This window comes from Rutilus rutilus, assembly GCF_951802725.1.
Source record: "Rutilus rutilus genome assembly, chromosome: 6".
NCBI classification, from domain to species: Eukaryota; Metazoa; Chordata; class Actinopteri; order Cypriniformes; family Leuciscidae; genus Rutilus; species Rutilus rutilus.
The window spans coordinates 5,796,845-5,817,321 of record NC_140214.1 but is presented as its reverse complement, the minus strand read 5'-3'; the positions used below and the strand labels follow the sequence as shown (position 1 = coordinate 5,817,321).

The 20,477-nt window shown below is 36.8% G+C and overlaps 1 protein-coding gene across 4 annotated transcripts in view; it reads left to right on the top strand.

The window, feature by feature from the left end:
* Positions 1-1,581: 1,581 nt before the first annotated feature.
* The window catches only part of adcyap1r1a (adenylate cyclase activating polypeptide 1a (pituitary) receptor type I), a 35,873-nt gene continuing 16,977 nt past the window's right edge, over positions 1,582-20,477 (top strand). For 3 of the 4 annotated variants that reach the window (XM_084410574.1, XM_084410573.1, XM_084410572.1), the window contains exons 1-3: positions 1,619-1,813; positions 4,088-4,191; positions 8,263-8,368. In XM_084410574.1, the coding sequence (XP_084266700.1) occupies positions 4,096-4,191; positions 8,263-8,368 (202 nt within the window). In that variant the 5' untranslated portion in view covers positions 1,619-1,813; positions 4,088-4,095. Of the gene's footprint in view, positions 1,814-4,087; positions 4,192-8,262; positions 8,369-20,477 lie in introns of all 4 variants that reach the window. The other variant, XM_084410575.1, reaches the window with a different exon arrangement.

Sequence of the window (20,477 nt, the reverse complement as noted above, 5' to 3'; positions counted from 1 at the left end):
TTTATGTACAGTAGACCAATGTTTTGGTATGAAAGCATACAAACGGACTACTCTAGTTACATTTACAGTGTTCTCACGCTGAACTGTGCAAACTAATTTTAACTTGTCACAAGACAGTATAAAATGATTTTTACTTCCACTGAGGCATCAGTCATCTGTGTTGAATGACGGTTCACTGATTGTGTGTAATGGCGAGTGATGGTACTGTATGGGATCTTCAATGATGATGAATGATAGTGATGAATAATGGTGTGTCAGTTTAAATTATGTAATGTGATGGTTAGTTTTGATAAGTGTTTACTGATTGGTGAATAATGTTAGTGCTGGTTATAGATGGTTCGGTGATAGGGAATGATGGTGTGTGATGATTTATCAATATGAGTGATTTTCAGTGTTGGACAGTGATATTAGTGATGGCAAATAATGATGAATAATGGTTGGACTGATCACTAGTTATGGAGTGCAAACCATAAATAGAAACTTGCAAAACAGCCTTCAAAGTGAAATTTTGGTGCAAAATTGTGAATGATTGTTTAATAATACAAGTGAAGTTCAGTGTTGGAGAGGAATATCAGTTATGATAAGCAATTGTAGGATTGTTCACTTGTTAATGGATTATGAACCACATAAAAACAGTCTTCAATGAAACTGCTTTGAATGTGCATTATGCTGATTGGTAAAAAACTGTGAAGTGATCACTGCTGGTGATTAATAATTAATAATGATGAGTGATTGTTTATTAATGTAAGTGATGTTCAGTGTTGGAGAGCAATATTAGTGATGATGAAGGCTGTTTGGATCGATCACTAATGGATAATAAGCATGACTAGAAATTGACAAAACACAGGAAGAAAAGAAAATGCATAATGCCAATTAGTGTAAATATTGTGAAGTGATCGGTGTTAATGAATGATGGTGAGTGATGGTTCATTTATATAAAACACGTTCAGTGTTTGAGAGCAATATCAGTGATGATGAATAATGATTGTTTCATCAATGGGTTATAAACCACAGTTATAAACACACAAAACAAACATTCATCATGCATCATGCAGGTTAGTGAACAATTGTGAAGCGTTCATTCTTGGTGAATGAAGGTTCAGTGATGTTGAATAATGATGAATAAAAGTGAGTGATGGCTTATTTATATAAATGATGTTCAATATTGGAAAGCAATATTAGTGATGATGAATAATGGTATGATCACAATCACTAAAAACCTTGATTCACTGTTGGTGAATGATGGTAAATAATGGTGAGAGATAAAATATGAATTATGTTCAGTGTTGGAGAGCGATATTAGCAATGATAAACAATAATTGTTCACTAGTTAGTAGATTATAATGATGTTCAGTCTTGGAGAGCAATCGTAGAGATTATGACTAGTCAGTGGTAGGATTATTCACTAGTTAATAGATGCCACAATTAGAAATTCACAAAACAAAGACAAGAAAATGCATTGAATGCATAATGCCAATTACTGAAAAATTGTGACATGTTGACTGTTGGTGAATGATGGTTCAGTGATGATGGATAATAGAGTGTGATGGTTTAATAATGTGAGTGATGCTGGTGTTTCTCAGTGCAGGTGATTGTCAGCAGTGAGGGAATCACCGAGCACACACACACACACGCGCGCGCGCGCGAGCTCTCACGCTCACGCTCCTCTAGTGCTCTACAGACCTTCATTACTTCAGTCTGTCGATGTGAGACGCGGATGACAAAGTTGCAATCGCAGGTGCACGAAGCGAACCGTCCATTTGCAGCCGTTATACAGAAGAAGGAGGATTACATCGCGTGCCGTTCTGTGATGGTGAGTTTGCGCTTCTTCGCGTTTCTTCAGTCACTGATCGCAGTCTAATGCTTCTGCGCTACATTGAATGTGGGCGACCTCCGTTCACAATAATACACGATTATCAACGACATATTTCTCAGTCGGTTCACGCGTGTTTTCTATAGACGGATTAATCATGAATAAACGATAAGTGAATATTCAGGGACCGCAGAGATTATTGGGCTTTGCTTTGTTTGATATATGTTCAGTTATGTAATTTAAAGATGATTTCTGTAACGCACCGATTCATCAACATCATCACTTTAAAATGATGCATTTCAATGCATCCCAAACATGATTGACGCAAATCGTTGCTCAGCATATGAGCGTTTTTTTATAAACTATAATGGGCGAATCTTACGAAGCTTGTCCAGAACATTTTACATTTCACATTTCACATCGCAATTAAAATATAAAATAAAAACGTTTTTTTTTTCAACTGTGACCTTATTTTAATGATAATTCATCACATTTTAATTGACTGTAATGCAGAAAACATTTATATATTATTTAAACACTAAATTGTTGATACACTGAGGCTCTATTTGTTGTGCTACCTTTAACGTATAGCCTACTGATCTAAATAAAAAAAAAAACTGTCCAGACAGGATGATTTCATTACTCTATTACAGTAATGAGAATCTAATGAGAACCATCATTAAGAAAAATGAGAATTACATTCAAACTCAGAAGTAAAACCTCTTGAGGCTAACACTGACAACAAATGTGTTATAGTGTGATGAAAAGAATTCAAATATCTTAAAGTGTGATAAACATACAGTACATTCAATAGCATTATGCATTTTTTTCTTTTGGGGTGAAATATGATCTAAACAGCAATATGCTGATATGCACCTCATGAACCAAACTCATGTGCGTCTTAGCCAGAGAAATGTTGCCAGTGTCGTTTAAAGCAAAGCTCCAGTGTAAAGCCAATAATCAGACAATTCTGATGGATTCTCAGTAAATCAATCCAGATTTCTGCAGTGAATATGAAGGCATGCAGTGAGTCACAGCACACGTTAATGCTGCCTTCACATCCATGCAAAACACTGTATACTCCCTTTCAAATGATTGCCTCAGAACGAATCAAATTTTCAAAAAGTGCATGTATTGACCTCTATTTTATTCAGCATCCTTACACACATTTGACCTTGTAAAGGTTTGGCATTATGAACCATATGAAGAACATATGAAGCACTCTGTGTTGGTTTGGTGCTGAAAATGTGATGCTTTTCTCTGTGTTGCAGTGTATCTTTTTGTGTAGTGGAAAAGATGCCTCACCATTAATAGGCTACAGCAATACAGTAGATCACAAGCATTAGCGTTATACAAATATACAAGAACATACAATGTTAAATGATCGTCGTTGTTATTGCCAGATGCTGTTTTGCCTTTGCTTCAAGACACAGAGCCCATTCAAAACAGAGCCGTGTTCAGCCCTGTGCTCCTCATTATGATGGTTATCAGAGCCTCAGTGTGTTTTGCATCCATATATATAAAAAAAGAAACCCTTCTGTTTGATTGACACTCTGTCTTTCTCTCCTTGAAGTGCCTGTTTGCGTCCCACAGGGTTACAAAAATAGCATATAAAGAGTGTATTTGCAAGCAAAAGATGTACATTTCCTACAAAAGGAGAGCTCAGTGAATGTAAAGCATTCACATTCAACCAGAACAAACCTTCAGAGGTTCGGTGTGAAATCAGATTATTTTGCTCTTAAATCACTGGTGTCATAGCATTCTTGTTCTTCTGATCATGCAAGAAAGGAGTTCTTCGGCTGCATGTAATTGAATCTTTGGTCGTTCTGTGTGTTTTATTCGCTATGATTCATCCATTTATTCATTTTTTGAGAGAACTAATAAAGATGAGTAAGACAGCGGGGGCTCGGAGACCGCTCACTATCCTCGCACAGGTCTCGTCTTAAGGGTTTTTATACCTCCTTAGATTCGCTGTGGATCAGTAAATCTGGTCGACACACATTTCCCGTAAACCCCTCCCTCCCCATCGTTCCTGCGCACTTCAGCGATCAGAGATTTGATTATTTGAGATGGGGTTATAATAAAGAATGTAGGGGTGATTCAGTGATGGGTTGGTTGTGTTAGGTAGTGATGGTTAGGTCCAGACTGAACATCAGCTACTCTGGTGCAGTGTGTTATGATGTAGCCAATAGTACTGAAGCAGCTCTCTCTCTCTCTCTCTGTCTCTCTCTGTCTCTCTCTGTGTATTTTAAAACAATGTACCTTCTCTTTTAGGCTTTATAATGCTGTGCGTGAGATCTCTGGGAACAATCGTGAGCAGAATGCATAGACACGCGGCAAGAGCGTCCTTCCTCGTCCTCTTCCTCATCATCAGCTTGGTAAGAGCAGAGATGATCATGTATTTATGTGTTCTTTGGGCCTGTATTCTCATGGATTCACATGATTATATTTTTTACAAATGTGACGATCAGTGAAGATTGACATGGCAAGAATCACTATTATGGTTTCTCATTGGAAGTTAGTGTTTTGAGCAAACCCCTAACCCTTATTATTAAACATCGGAAATTATGATTTTGCCTGGTACACATATTTAAAAACCAGAATATCATAGAGACTTAACGCAACCATCCAGAAAACCACAGAAACCAGCTTCCAATAGAGAGCAACAGTCGGGTTCCAGAAGTAAAAACTTTCCATAGGGAAATTTATTTTTAACAATAAATCATAAGCTTTTATAGACAGCCTTATTGTGACCTACAAGGTTCTTAATCAGCAGAATTCATGGTAAAAAAAACATTTTCCCATGATGCTGTACAGAAAATTCAAACAATCAGAGGGTTGAAAAAAAGCAAGACACACCAAAATATCTCTTTAGCTTTGCCCACTGCCAAGCACTGCAAATTATGTAATTACATTGATCTACCTACACTCAAAAAACTTAAATATTCAAATATATATGCATATTTGTGCAGTCAATTTTAAATATAGGCCTATTATATATGTTCATATGAGTAGTTTTATATTTCTCCATCGTTTTTAATTACACTGCTCTCAATGCTTCATGGGATTGTAGTTCTTTGTAGACTGTAGTACACAGTCTTGTACCTATGCATTTTTGTCTGATTTTCAACAACTTTTTTGCTTTAAATCAAAGTTTGTAATGTTATGATTCACATCGTGGCTGATTGGCTAGGTTCATGGCTTATAACGCTTTAACAAAGACTTTTTTTGAACATCTTCACTGAACAAAGTTGGTGGGAACTAATGCACTCTATGTCCTAGCAACCACTCAGAACACCCTAGCAACCAGTGTTATTTTGGTATTTTTATATACTATTATAGTTTTTATTTTATTTTAATAACCCTGGCAACCACATTAAAACCAACCACAGGACACCTTAGAAACAGCACAGTGAAATGATGAACTGGCAAAACACACAAGCATTGATTAAAAAAAGAAAAAAGGTAGAAAAGCACATCCTGTGGTTTTGAAGATATCTACTGTACAGCTACAGTTCTGTGAAAAATGTTCTGTTAGTTCTCTGTAATTTCCATGCAGTGATGAGGTAACAAGAGCATCTTATCTTTAATCTGTCATCTATTATGGTCTTTTTCAATCAAAATAAAGATAAAAAGATGTTTGAATGGTGGAAAATCACCTGTTTTTTTAACTGTAAATGATAAGCTTTCATGACGGCGCAGCACGGCAACGTCACATGAGCATAACCGCCATGTGAGACAAAGCAGTATATCGCCCACAACTACATGAAGCATTAAATATTTTAGATAAATAAACTTTTCTATATATTTTGGTCCCCCTCGATCCCCGACCATTAGTTTAGCCTTTTGGGACATTCAAGGCTTAGTTGGAGGGGTCAGACCTCAAAATCTCCAATCTATAAAGATCATGTCTGCTGTCATCCATCAAAAATAAAATCTTCCCTGAAACACAAATAATTCAATGAGTGATGGATCCATTTTTGTTGCAGCGGACCACACTGAGCCATCTGGATTCTTTCTGTGAATCTACTGCATTTAATGACTCAAACATGAGATTTTACTCAGCATGTCATTCATTTTACTCAGGATATCAATAAATACATGCATGTGAAATGTTGAGCTTCTGCCTTTAGAATGAGAGATAATACACATGCAAAAGTGGCCACTCTTTGTCTAATAGGACAAAAGAAAAATCACAAATTAGAACATCAAGAATATGTTTGCTATAGTCTCCTGTTTCTCAGATGATTTTCTTGAGACCGCAGTAATCTCACGTTTTAACCCATTGAAGTGCAATAAGCAGCGAAAAGGAACTCATTTTGGTATGTACAGCGCGCGAGTACTGAAATTAGTTCTTTTTGGCAACTTAATGAGCTTGAATGGTCAAATAGACACATTTACGTGTTAATATGCCTGTATTTGCATTTGCAAGTATCCTTGTAATCAGCCATTTATGTTTTAAATGAATGTAAATAGTTGAGAAAGAAAGCGCATGTGTATCATTATATTAGACCCATAAGGTCTTAAAGTGACGGCAGCCTAATATATCTGCTTTGTAACTTTAATAAGAATATATATTTAATTTACACAGTAAAGAGTATGCAGTTATAATAGATCCACTGGAGGCGAGTGTAGTGAGATCCCAAGTGCAGTTTTTATTGATCCAAAACATAAACAAATACAAATAAACCAAGACTTGGCTCGACTTGAAAATTAAACTTGACCATAACTTGACATAAAACTCACTGCACAGCGGTTACGGGGACAATACTAGACAAGGGAACAATAAAACTAAATAGCAAACAAAGGGACACGTGCACAATCAAACCAATAAGAACCAATGACATAACATGAAACAATAGGATCACATGAGGCCAAGTAAGTCACATGACAAGATCCTGGAACAAAACCTCAAAGATAAAGGATATGAAACACAACTCAAAACTAGACATGACAGCAGTGTGGTTTTGTGCATTTAATTACATTATACAATTCATGTAGTTTTTATGTCTAGTGCTTGAAGTTTTTCAGGTAGGTCTATTTCTTATATTGTGTCTTTGTTCTATTGTAGTTTTGCCCTATTGCTTTTAATTTGTTTCTTTGTTCTTATTTTATCACTGACTGTTTACTTGTCTTCAGTAAGCTTGAGAGTTTTTTTCTTTTTCTTTTTTACTTCGTTTTTTTTATTTTATTTTTTTTATATTGAAATTGGTGATGAGAATTATGAAATTTCTATGGTATCAAAAAGTTGTTATATAAAAACCTTATTTAAATCAGAAATAGCAAAATTGTGATATATTGACATTATTGTGAAATAAAATTACTCTATACGATTTTCGTCATATCGCCCACCCCTATAGCTACACATTACAGTCGAAATGTTGGGATTTTCACAGAATGACGTTTGAGTAACCACAAGATTACAAGTTACTCAGAGCATGTATTTTCCCTCAGTTGCAGTCGGGGGTAACCATGGCAACAGTTGGCTGCTCAAGTGCCTTCCATTAGGATCAATGGACAGTACATCCGTTTATTTGGAATTTCATTATAGATTTAAATGAGCAAAATCTGCAATATTCTTGTATGGAAGTAACTCTTTTATAGTGTGTTTTTCATTGCATGTCTATAGTGTGTGTACCGTGCCTTTTAGTCCTTATTTATTGTGTGTATAGCCTTAATGGCTCTATTTATTAATGATTTATTTATTTTACTGCTGACTCTAAGAGCTTCACTCAAAAATTCCCATGCACTCGTACTGGATGTGCTTGTACAACCAGCAAATAAACTTCAAACTCAAACTCATTTAAATTGATCCCCATCAATTATAAAATGCTGTATAATTCACATCCAACTACAGACACATCATTGTTTTTATATGCATTCTACAAGAGTTTGGCAACAGAAATGTGTCCAAGAAACCTCAGCTGCACACATTGCTTTACAATTTAGACCAATTATATTTATGCTTTCTGATCAACAGGTATCATATCACAAACATCATTGGTACTCCATGTCTTCTTGTTGGTTACAAATAGATATTTGGTTAGATGTGGATTGGACAGTGATATCAAACCAGGTTATACCAGCTTAAATTGTAGCAGCTGGTTTGGGGTGCTGGTTCTTGGTGGTCTAGGACAACCTCTAACCAGCTTGATCCACCTATAACCATTTATACCAGCTAGAAACCACGTAAAATGACTTGTTTTAGCTGGATTTTTACAGAGATGGACATTCAATCCAACCCAGTATCAAACCATGTATGGCAGAGACAGAAATAACACAACGTCTATAAAAGATAAAGTATGTGAACGTTAAAAAAAAAAAAAAGATTTATCCCCAATTAGTGGTTTTTTTTTTTTTTTTGGCGTGAATTCATCCTCTCCACTGCTGCTGTTAGTTGGTATTGCTCTTATGTGGTTTTGGTTTATTTTTATTCTCTGTTGTTCCAGATGTGGCCCATACATTCTGAGATCCCCAACTGTGTCATCAAGCGCGAGGAGGAGAGATGCTTGGAGCGAATCGCTCTACATGACCGCAAAGATGACGACAACTTTGGTAAGAGACATGATGCAATGCGTTTGACTTGACCTTCCAATTATAGTGAAAGATGAACAGGAAACAATATCAGTGTTATTGTTCTCTTTCTAGACAAATTGTTATCGGACTGCGTGAAAACAGAACCGTCTCTTTTGCGCATGTCGAACTCACAACGAGCCGTGGATCAGTTAGCTGATAGTGAGAGGATTTTAAGTGAGCAAAGGATTTGACTGATGTGGCAAAAAATAAGTTACTTTAAAGCTACAATATGTAATTTTTTTCGCTGCTGGGGTCGCTAACCTTTTACAATAACAAAGGCATCGGTTGATGACGCATAAGCGGAATTATGGAACTTGTCGTCATGCCGAAGGATCTAATAATGTTTATGGATGAGTGAATACATTGATGTTTTTAACATGACTGTGGTATGAAGCAGGGCGCGATTGCTAATGAGAGACAAATATAATAAGGACATTTCATTCTACCGAACGACCCGCAAGTGCAGAATTACTACTCACACAGGTCAGTTTATTAGACGAATGAAACTTGTGAGGTAACGCAGCGCTGTTTCACTTGCTCTACACTATTACACTAAACCGCATTTGAGTGTGTTGAAAGTTATAATGTTATTCTATGTGTTAGTTTGTTGGCTGTATGAGACTAGCAGTGAGCTAGATCAACATTAGAATAACATACTGATCATATGACAACATTTCATCATGTTGAGCTATATAACATTGATTAGTTTTATGTACATTTGCTCACCTCTACATTTGCACATTTCTGTCAAGTCGAAGTTAGTCGCGGACGTGGAGCTCTCGGCATCTCGAAAACTTGAAAATCTGATATTGATCCTCATTTTAGTTCTCCTTTTGACCCAAACTCCGCTTACCATGATCCATAATGTTTGAACGAAACAACAACAGCGTGAGCGTGCCGCTAGACGTAACGCAGTTGTCCACATCTGTCGCCATGGTTACTATGGCAGTACGAGCAGAAACCAAGGATAACGCAGATATTGGGCCCTATCTTGCACCCAGCGCAATTGACTTTGTACACGGACGCATGTATCATTCCTATTTTGCACCCGCGCAAAGCGGACTTTTCCCTCCACAGATGCACGTCGGTTAACTAAGAAATACACTTGCGCTCCCCGGGGCGGTTCAGCGCAAAGAGGAGGCGTGTTCCGGCGCAAACGTTCCCTCATGCTATTTTACAGGTTTAGAAAACAATTGCGCCACTAACCGAAAAAAAACAGTTTAAAGTCAGTGGTGCGTTGCGCATGTTATTCATATGCTATTTTAAGGGCGCATGCTTGGCCTTAATCAATGTAGCGTGTGCACAACGCGCATACACTATTGATTCTCTCATCTACACACAGACGCAGCAGTTATCATTTTTGCAAATCATACATTATTACGAAAGATAGATAGATAGATAGATAGATAGATAGATAGATAGATAGATAGATAGACAGTTTATTATAAAAGCATACATCTAGCTTACACATTTACCCAAATTATCATACGCCTGTTTAACCGAAGTTAATTTGGGTGTGTTTCTCCATCCCCAACGTCCCTGACGGGAACGTCGGTCTCCTCGGCTGTGAACCGCTCCTCGCGTGCGCCTGGCAAATCCGGCGTTATAATAGGAATCCGCTTTAGAACAAGCGCGCCTGCTCTTAAAGGGAATGTGAGATGTCGCTCTGATTGGTTTATTTCACGTTACGCCCAAACCACACCTATGAATAATGAAGCTACTTCAGACCAACCCCTTTTAGATTTGCGCCAGGCGCAAGAGTCATTTATCCCGCCGGGAAAATAGCAACAGCGCCAAGACCCGCCCACAAAGTTACTTGCGCTTTGCGCTTTGACACTTGCGTTTCAGATCGTTAAAATAGGGCCCATTATGTCATTGACAGGCGACAAGTGAGCATGCACAAGCCATTAATTTCTAACATTAGGATAATTAAAGGATAATTAAAAACAAAGCCATGGAATTTCTCTGAAATTAAAAAGCTTTGGGAACTTTTGGGATATTGTAAGTACACAACTGCAGGAAATACATCACACTGTGCATTCAATCTTACATATTGTAGCTTTAATAGCTGATTACAGTTAAAAATGTTATGTATCATTTTATTAAAACTTGCTAACCTCTTTGGTACACAACCGTTCAAATGTTTGAGGTCAGTACTGTTCTTGAAAGAAGTCTTTTCTGCTAACCAAGACTGCACTTATTTGGTTAAACGTACAGAAAAAAACCCAGTAATATTGTAAAAGCTTCTCTAATGGATTGTTCAAGGGCCTGTAATATGCCAGGCGGGGATGTCAGGGACCATGCAGGAGAACTTTTTTTTAACCGATTCATTGAATTGAGTAATTTGATCCATGGAAATGATTCGGAACAGATGCAGTGCAGCATATCAAGTCGCATGTATTCCATTCTGTACTTCATAGCTCTTTCTTGCTATCAGCCCTTCTTTCAAATGAATTAGTCATGATTCTCCATCTTTTCCTCACCGAGTTAACTAGAACTTTCATATATTGGGTTCATTTTGCTCACCATGCACTAAATGTGTCATCCGTCCCCATAGAGGTATTCAGGTGTTGTGGTAAACAGGAAGCAGGGCTGTGACACCCGTCAGCAATTACACAGAAGATAAGTTATTTCTGTGAGAGCTGGAGGACTCATACAGCGAGATGTGGATAAATGGGCCGAGGGGGGAAGAGGAAGATGGAGAGAAAGCACTTTGACTCTGACTCATATGTTTACAGCCTCAAGGACACTCCAGATATTTCGGACTGTTTGGAGCAGAAAAAAAAAACAGATTATAAGGTGTGAAACAGCTTGAGTTGCTAGAAAGACTGAACAGTGAAAGTTTGCATGTGGAATTTCAGCGCAAAAACCTGCATGTTATTCAATAACCACCACAATGCAACTTAACCAGATGTGCTGTGCCATTTGCATTTAATGTATATTGTCATTGTTATTCTTTTCAGAGCAAACTCAACTTTTCTTTTCAGACATCAGCGGTAAATAGAGTTTATTTCCTTTTAGACTGGTTTTAAGCTGTTTGTTTCCGCAGCGAGTGGATGTGTTGGTTTGGGATGGTCCTCTTTAGACTTTTTCAGATGTACAAAAATGAGGTGAAATCTGTGTTTTAAATGTACACTACAATTCAAAAGTTTGGGCTTAGTATAAGAAATTAATATTTTTGTTCTCCAGGGATGCATTAAATATCACAACTGACAGTACAGACATTTATAATGCTACAAAAAAATTCTGCTTCAAATAATTGCTGTTCTTTTGAACTTTATATTCATCAAAGAATCACGAAAAAAAATGTATCAGCACAACAGTTTTCAACATTGATAATAATCAGAAATGTTTGTAATGATAATTACAGTTTAAAAAAAATAAAAAAATAAAAGAAACTTTTGAATGGCAGTGTATACGAACCTAAATGTTAAGTAATATAAAAGGTTTAGTAACACTTTATTTAAAGCCTTTTTATATAATGCATTATGAATGTATTGTATGCCTTGTAATGCACCTTATATTGCATTGTATGATCTCATGAATAATTGTAACCACAGTTATAATACATTATAATTCTTATCTGTAAATTGAAAACACCTTTAGACAGTATAATTCATTAAAACACATGACAAACAATCAATTTCAGATGCAACAAGGAATGTATTTTTACTTTGGTAACAATTATTCATGGTATATAGTGCATTATAACATACATTATGAATACCTTTATAATGCATTGTACATAAAGGCTTTAAGTAAAGTGTTATCAAAGTCTTAAATTGAAAATGCACTGTGAAGTGCAAAATAAACTAGCAACTTTAACAAATTTGATGTACAAGGAGGTAAAATGTTTGGCTTCGTGTGTTGAGGCACATCTCCCTCACGTTTCACTTCAAACCCATTTAACTCTTGGCAAATTTTAGCCGTCCAATCAGCATCCTCTGGGGGCGGTTAAGCTAATTAGACGACAATAGTACCCTCAACCGCAACGGAGAGCAACATGCTTACCAGCTGAGAATTAGGCGTCAGTTTCAAGATATGTGAAAACCATTAAAACTGCAGTAATTGAAGACCTTGTTATATTGAAAGCTCTTACTGGGGCAGAATGATGTTGTAGCTGCAAAATACTCATGCTCACTTACCGCTGACTGACATGGTTTTAGTGAACTCAAGGTAAATCTGAGTACAGAGACCTGCAATTTACACCTTTAAATGCATTTGATCAATTGACATGGCCTAACAAACTTCTGTTGTGAAATATTTCGTTTGAAATGTGTGCTTATGTAATCCATCTTTAGAGTAAATGCTCCTTGGTTTGATATTTTGTGCATATGATGCAGTGACATTTTTACACATGAGTGACTTTAGTATCCGCATACTTTCAGGGGCCACGTCTCGGAGTATTTTGGAGGAATGACCTCTGTGTGCAGCCTGTTTACATCTGCTTCATTGATCCTCATCCTCTCCTGTTCCTTAAAGCACAGCAGGCTCATCGCTGCGCAGGCAGAAAATCATTCAGCCGGAAATAAAACAGCCACGTTTGCAAGAGGGGGGAGAGAAGGAGATTGACAGATGCAGACAGAAAAATCAAGTGTGTGAGAGAGACAAAATGAGACAGAGAGAGAAAACAAAAGAGATAGTGAGCGAGAGTGATACTAGTGTCATTTGGACTATTAGCGTAAGCAAGACAACACAGCTACAAATAATCATCATTATTGGTCCAATTTTTCTGAAGAGATTTGATCACTTTATATGATGAACAGATTTAATTTAGGTTTTTTATTCACATATAAACATTCATCAACTCACACATCAGTTGTGATAAATGGATGCTCAAGCATGTTTGCTTGACGTGCAAGAACCAGTGAGGTTCATTCTCGTGTTACGCAGCATGTTTGAGCTTCTGCAAGAACCAATGAGGTTTTACACAGGTGGGGGTGGGGTTGACCAATGAGGTTTTACACATTCTAATGTTACACAGCACGTTTGAGCTTCCTCAAGAACCAATGAGGTTCATTCTAATGTTACACAGCACGTTTGAGCTTCCTCAATAACCAATGAGGTTCATTCTCGTGTTACGCAGCACGTTTGAGCTTCCTCAAGAACCAATGAGGTTCATTCTCGTGTTACGCAGCACGTTTGAGCTTCTGCAAGAACCAATGAAGTTCATTCTCGTGTTACGCATCACGTTTGATCTTCTGCAAGAACCAATGAGGTTAAATCTTGTGTTACGCATCACGTTTGATCTTCTGCAAGAACCAGTGAGGTTCATTCTCGTGTTACGCATCACATTTGATCTTCAGCAAGAACCAATGAAGTTCATTCTCGTGTTACGCATCACATATGATCTTCAGCAAGAACCAATGAAGTTCATTCTCGTGTTACGCAGCACGTTTGAGCTTCCTCAAGAACCAATGAGGTTCATTCTTGTGTTACGCATCACGTTTGATCTTCTGCAAGAACCAATGAGGTTCAATCTTGTGTTACACATCACGTTTGAGCTTCAGCAAGAAACAATGAGGTTCATTCTAATGTTACACAGCACGTTTGAGCTTCCTCAAGAACCAATGAGGTTCATTCTAATGTTACACAGCACGTTTGAGCTTCCTCAATAACCAATGAGGTTCATTCTAATGTTACACAGCACGTTTGAGCTTCCTCAATAACCAATGAGGTTCATTCTCGTGTTACGCACTAATACGCAGCACGTTTAAACTTCAGCAAGAACCTTCATTCTCGTGTTACGCAGCATGTTTGAGCTTCCTCAAGAGGTTTGTTCTCGTGCTTCAAGCAGGTTTGGTTGAGTTGTTTATGTTTGCTGATCAATGTTTATTGTGAGTAAAAGTCAATTAAATTAAATGTACTAAATTAAATTAAATCCTAAATTAAATCCGTTCATCATATAAACCGATTGAGTCTCTTCAGATGGCCTCTCAATTCATATGGATTAGTATTACGATATCTTTATGAACCTTTTGAAGCGTCAAAGTTATAGTTGCGTAGCTTTCAATGGAGGGACAGAAATCTCTCAGATTTTATTAAAAAGATCTTCATTTGTGTTCTAAAGATGAACGAAAGTCTTACGGGTTTGGAACGACATGAGTTTGAGCAAATGATAAAAAAAATTCATTTTTGGGTGAACTAACCCTTTAAAGGTGCCTTGTGTAAAAATAAATAAATTCATACTCCACATTCCATACCAGATGGGGGCAGTATACCTCCAGAAAGTGAGTTGGTCTACTCTAGAGTATGAATATCTTCAAGCTACTCCCCTTCACCTTTACCAGTGAATATGTTCATATTCGTTTTCTTCATATTACATTTTTATTGTTAGTTTGAATTACATTAATTTGACAGACAGCATTCGCTGATGTTGACCAAGCTAGCGCCAACGTAACCAGAGCTTCCAACTATCACGCATTAACCGTGAGACACACGCAAACACTTTTCACACGCTCTCACCCCACACATCAATTTTCTCACGCACAGAAAAATCGCGAAGCAAAAAGGACACGGATACCGACAGACTAGACAGAGCAGGTTAGTTATGATATAAAAAAAATCTCAGCTCTCAGATTCTGTCAATTTTATCACGCAATTCAAACAATAAATACCGTTTTGGCGCTTGTAAATGTTACACGACAGATCCCTAGCGCACGTAAACCAAACATCTCTACTAGCTAATAATAGTAAAAAAACACGAACACTGAAAGATACAGTAACGTTAGGCTACAACTTACCAAAATGTATTCCTCATACATAATATCGGTGTTTTTTATCAGCGTGAAGAGGTCAATAACACAGCTGGAGAACAATTATGTCAGATTTACCTCAGGAAAGCCATTTAATATACATAATATAGGTCACGTAGTTGGCAAGAAAAAAAGAGCAATAGAGATTGTGCTATGTGTACTATACAATACTGTATTTATGAACGTTATATACGTTTATCGAACAGCCTTCGATACATTTCTATGTTATAACTTCCCGAAAATCTACACAAACATATAAAACAAACTTCTAACGAAATACTAACAGCATCTTACTTACCAATCCAAAAGAAATGTTGCAAGTTCGGAGTCAAACCTCATTTTTTTCATGTCCATTAGTTGTCTCCAGCGATGGAAAGCAGTGCCAATGTTTACTCTGGTTCTGTTCCTTTTTTATCAGATTTTATTTGAATGTAGTAGTGGGGCTGTAGGCTACTTTCCACACGATTAACATCAGGTTCAAGTACACCCACAAGCCGTGCGAGTTATTCGTGTATTGCATGGCTGGTGGTTATGTTGCCCGCATACCGCCTCCCATGGCCGAAACTGGTATTACGACACCTGTCGGGCCGTGGCTAAAGTAATGCTAATGCTAATTTAGGTTGATATCTCTGCAGCACTATAACTTGACATTTTTTTAATGACATCATCGCCCTTATTTCTTCTCATTCTTTTGATGCGTGAAGCTCATTTTTTGGATATTTTTACCTCAATTTTTACATATGGCACCTTTAAGCCTAGTCCCAAACTAAAATGCATGTTTGAGCTGTTTCTATTGAAAGCAACTTGCACCGATATATCTTTAAATATATCAGTGCCATTGTTTTGTCACAAGATGCACACACATAATTTTTCTAAAGGCACGTTTATGAAGCTACTTAAATGTCCTAATTGAACTAAGGCCTAATCCTAGTTTAATCTAAACTCTTGTCTGTGAAAACCAGGCCTAAAATAGTTCCTCAATGATACTAAAATAACACTGCTACCAAAAGATCAGACATTTTACACAGAATCGGGATTAAAAAAAAAATCTTCAAAAGATCTTATTATATAATGTCAAATTTGAAAGATGATAAATGGGAACACTTTTGAATTAAATGTATGCAAAATGAGCTCATGTGACTGTTATTCTGGTATTATTTATATAGCCTACTATTAGTTTTATTATAGCCTACTATTGTAGAATTTATTAATATCTTGATTTAGGTTTTGTTTTTATATTTTCAGGTGTAATAGTGTTCGTTTTTATTTCTTTAAAATATGTTTTATGTAGCCTAAGTTAGTGCTGCACGATTAATCGTATCGCAATCGCAATCGCGATGTCAAGCCTACGCGATTATATGACGCAAAATGCTGCGATTTTTTAGCGCTGTTAACGCACTTATTAATGCAAATGCTTTTAAACCATTCATGCGCGATAAGACATAAAAGAACGAGCTGCCTGTGAATGTCCTCCTGACACACACACACACACACACACACACACACACACAGATAGACGCGCGCCAGTATCAAGTTCTCTTTCGCGGTAGAACGTTCAATGCCAAAATGAACGCGCTGCCTGTGAATGTCCTGACTGTAACAGACAGAAAGACTCGCGCTAATATCGTGCGTGCGCACAAAACAGCATGACAGTTCTCTTTCGAGCTTGAACGAACAATAACGTACACAATTATGCAAAAAATGTCTTTTTGTCGAGTGTCTTCATAACATAAGAGTAGTCTTATGATGAACATGAAGAGTTGTGATGACTCGTGAAAGAATGAGGCGCGTGTGAGATCCGCGTCTCTGACAGCGGCTGGTCTTAAAGGGACAGTACAGTAGCCACAAATGTCGCTAAAGTTATTCTTTGTTTATTTTTTTTATTTTTTTATTTTTCTATTTTTTTATTTTTTATTATCATTTTTCTTTACCCCTGACATGTATGGTTATATGTACTCTTGTATGTAAATTATGTTTTGTTATTGTTAAAATGCAATAAAAAAAATAAAAATCTGTCCTAAAGTTAATCAAAGAACAAAGGGAACAGAGAAAAACACTCACTGCTCTTGACTAAAGAACTTTTTTCTTTAGGCTGATTATCACTAATCTGTGTGTGCATTTATTTTCCTTGAGAACCAAGCAAGTTGACTCATGAAACCATTTGTTTATTATATCGCATATCGCAATCGCAATATTGACCTCAATTATCGCAATATGACATTTTCCCCAAATCGTGCAGCCCTAGCCTAAGTGTATTTTTATGTCAGTTTTAGTTTGAGCGGTTTTAATACTTCAACTTATGTATTTTAGTCAGTTGTAAAGGCATCTTTCCATTGTTCACTTTAAAAGAAAAAAAAAGTGTATTTTATTTCATTTTATTTCATCTTTATTTCAATTACTGATAGTGATTTATTGCACACTGAATACTTCTTTGCATGCTTTTTTTTTTTCGAAAATAGTAAATGTATTAGTATACTAACAGCTTATTCTATATTTGTGTTTTGTTTAATCCTTTCTGAAATGTTCTTTAGCATGAATAACGCTCTAATGACGTTTATGCTAAAACAGCAGTATGCCCTTTGGGCTCATGACTCATCAATGACGTCACACTTTAATTAGTCTTCGAGTCCAATCGGCAAAATCTCACCAATAAACTGATTACGATCTTAGCAATGACCTTTATAGCAGTGAGTCAGTCTCTGATATGAGCAGATGTGTTCATCTAAAGCTGTTCGCTTTAGAGAGTTTTCAGTAGAAATGATTCAGTCAATATTCCGTGTCAATATGAACACTTTTATCTGTGTCTGGTTAGTTCACTATATTCTTCCGTCTCTCTCTTGCTCTCTCCCGCTGGTTTAGCGAGCTCTCGTTTGGCCTTTCACGTAATTGGCTTTATGTCCAGATTGGTTGGAGATCTGTGCGAAAGAACATGCGCCGCCTGACAGACAAAACCTAGTGCTCTCCACTTTCACTTCGCATATAGAAGGGAATATATATATATCGCATATATAACTCTCAAATAGAAACAACAGACAGGCTGTGTGTGTGTGTGGAGAAATTGCACGGTGCTCTAGAGAGCCTAATCAAACTTTATGTCCAACTTTTAGTTAATCAGGCTCTTGGGTCTTGGCCAAAGTAACTATTACTTCATTCCATCCTCTGAACAACAGCGTGATTCATTGTTCTTTTCTCATGTGAGTTAGCAAAACATCTAACCACATGTTCATGAATTATAATTATGTTAATATAAGTTTTCACTGATCAGTTTTGTGAAATGAGCTGTAGAGAAATGTTATTTTTTCATGGAGAGTTCCCAGAAGAAAATAATTTCTTAAATGTTGCTTCAGTTATGATTCAAATGAAACAAATATTAGAGATTTATTATATTAATCCGGATTGTATTTTTATGTGTGTGTGTGTGCGCGCGTGAGTGTGCGTGTGTGCGTGCGTGTGTGTGTGTGTGTGTGTGTGCGTGTGTGTCTGGCTTAGGTAAAACCTACATTTTGGCAATATCTAAAATCCTTGTCCCCATTTTCTGGTCCCCATGAGGAAAGCAGCTTAAAAATCCTATAGCCTAAGTGATGTTTTTTGCAAATGTAAAAATGCAGAATGTCTACTGTGATGGATAGGTTTAGGGTTAGGAGATGGAATATACAGTTTGTACAGTATAAAAGCCATTATGTCTATGGAAAGTCCCCATAAAACAAGGAACCCCAATGTGTGTGTGTGTGTGTTTTTTTTTTTTGTATTTATAGTATTAATAGAATTATATTAGATATTACATTATATAGAATTATAACATATTATTCATTCATTCATTTATTTAATTTAGTTCGTATTTGTAGTCTTCATTTTGAGACTCAGTATTTATTTATTTATATTTAGTATTTATAGTGTTCAGATCTCTGCCTTCAGTTTGAGATCTGAGTCTGAGACATAAAGGTCTCTTCTGAAACTCATTTCTACTGTTGAAAATCAGTTGAAATAATGTTTCAATCTTGAATTTTTCTTTCATTACAATAGAATGAAACGGTTCGCAATAGAATAAATGAATGTGTCATAAATGCTTCTATGTTAATGAACAGAAATAGACACATTCAAATCAAAATCTGCCGACGTTTCATTTCAAAAGCTGTTGTTGATGTTCTGACAGCATCAAGAATCTCCACGTTCTTTCCTTCATCTTTTGCATCCTCTCTTTGCCACTAGATTGAGTGGGAAACATTTCTGTAATTAATTCTAGAATCATTTCTGTAATGAGCTGAGGGAAACGAGGAGTCAAATGCAGTCCTGAATGTGATGGATTCTGATCCATTTCACATATTGATCATGTTCACGTCCTCGGGCAGGCGCTGAGTCACAGGAACCCGTGCTGATGCCCCCTGCTGGTTACATTCACATTCACCTTGGCTTCCCCTCAAGAGCTAATCTTAGAAAGGCCTCGGTATAATTGAGAATTAAACGGAGACATCTGTTATAATGTCAGGAGTCCAGATGTAATTCGGCATTAGGGTTTTCAGGAAGACTTGGTTTTTGCTGAATGAAACCTTACTGTAAACTCGCCTATCTATCGAAGGTTAGCATTAGTTAACTAGTTACCCTAACCTAACAGTGAACATTACGTCAAGCATTTATTATTCTTAATGTTCATTTACTGTATTTGTAAACATTGTGAGCTAACAGGAACAAACAAGCAATTATTTTCTTAAATGCTTTAAAATAGCCTATATATCGCTCATTGTTACTTCATGTTAGCTAATGCATTAACATATATTGCTCACTATTAGTTCATGTTAGTTAATGCATTAAAGCTGCAGTCCTTAACTTTTGGCGCTCTCGCGGTTAATAATCAGAACTGCATGCATATTGCGGAAGAACATTTTAACCGGAGCTACTTCTCTCTGTTTATGTCTATGACGAGTCACGCAGGTACTGGGCTACTCCGCAGCAGTACGACCCGAACCAGTCTAAAATAGTCCGAATATAAACACTTGTTATAGGTGGACCGTAGCGATTCAGGATAAGGCAAAAACACGGTTTGGAAAATGGATTCATGATGTACTCGCTCATTTTATATATTGTTTGTCCCTGAGTTCAATATTTGCAACCCCGTTTTTATGGCCAAGACTTTCCGTCCCTGGAACGAGCTTCTCATCTATTAAAATCCTCTATAATAAACAGTAGATGGCATCATAAAGCCTGATTTTTTCACAGATGATTACTTTTAAATTCTATTATTTGGGGTTTAAACCATTTTGCACAAATAGAAGAAAAACATATCAGGTACAGTATATTTTATGAATATTAACAAATGAGACCTTATTGTAACGTGT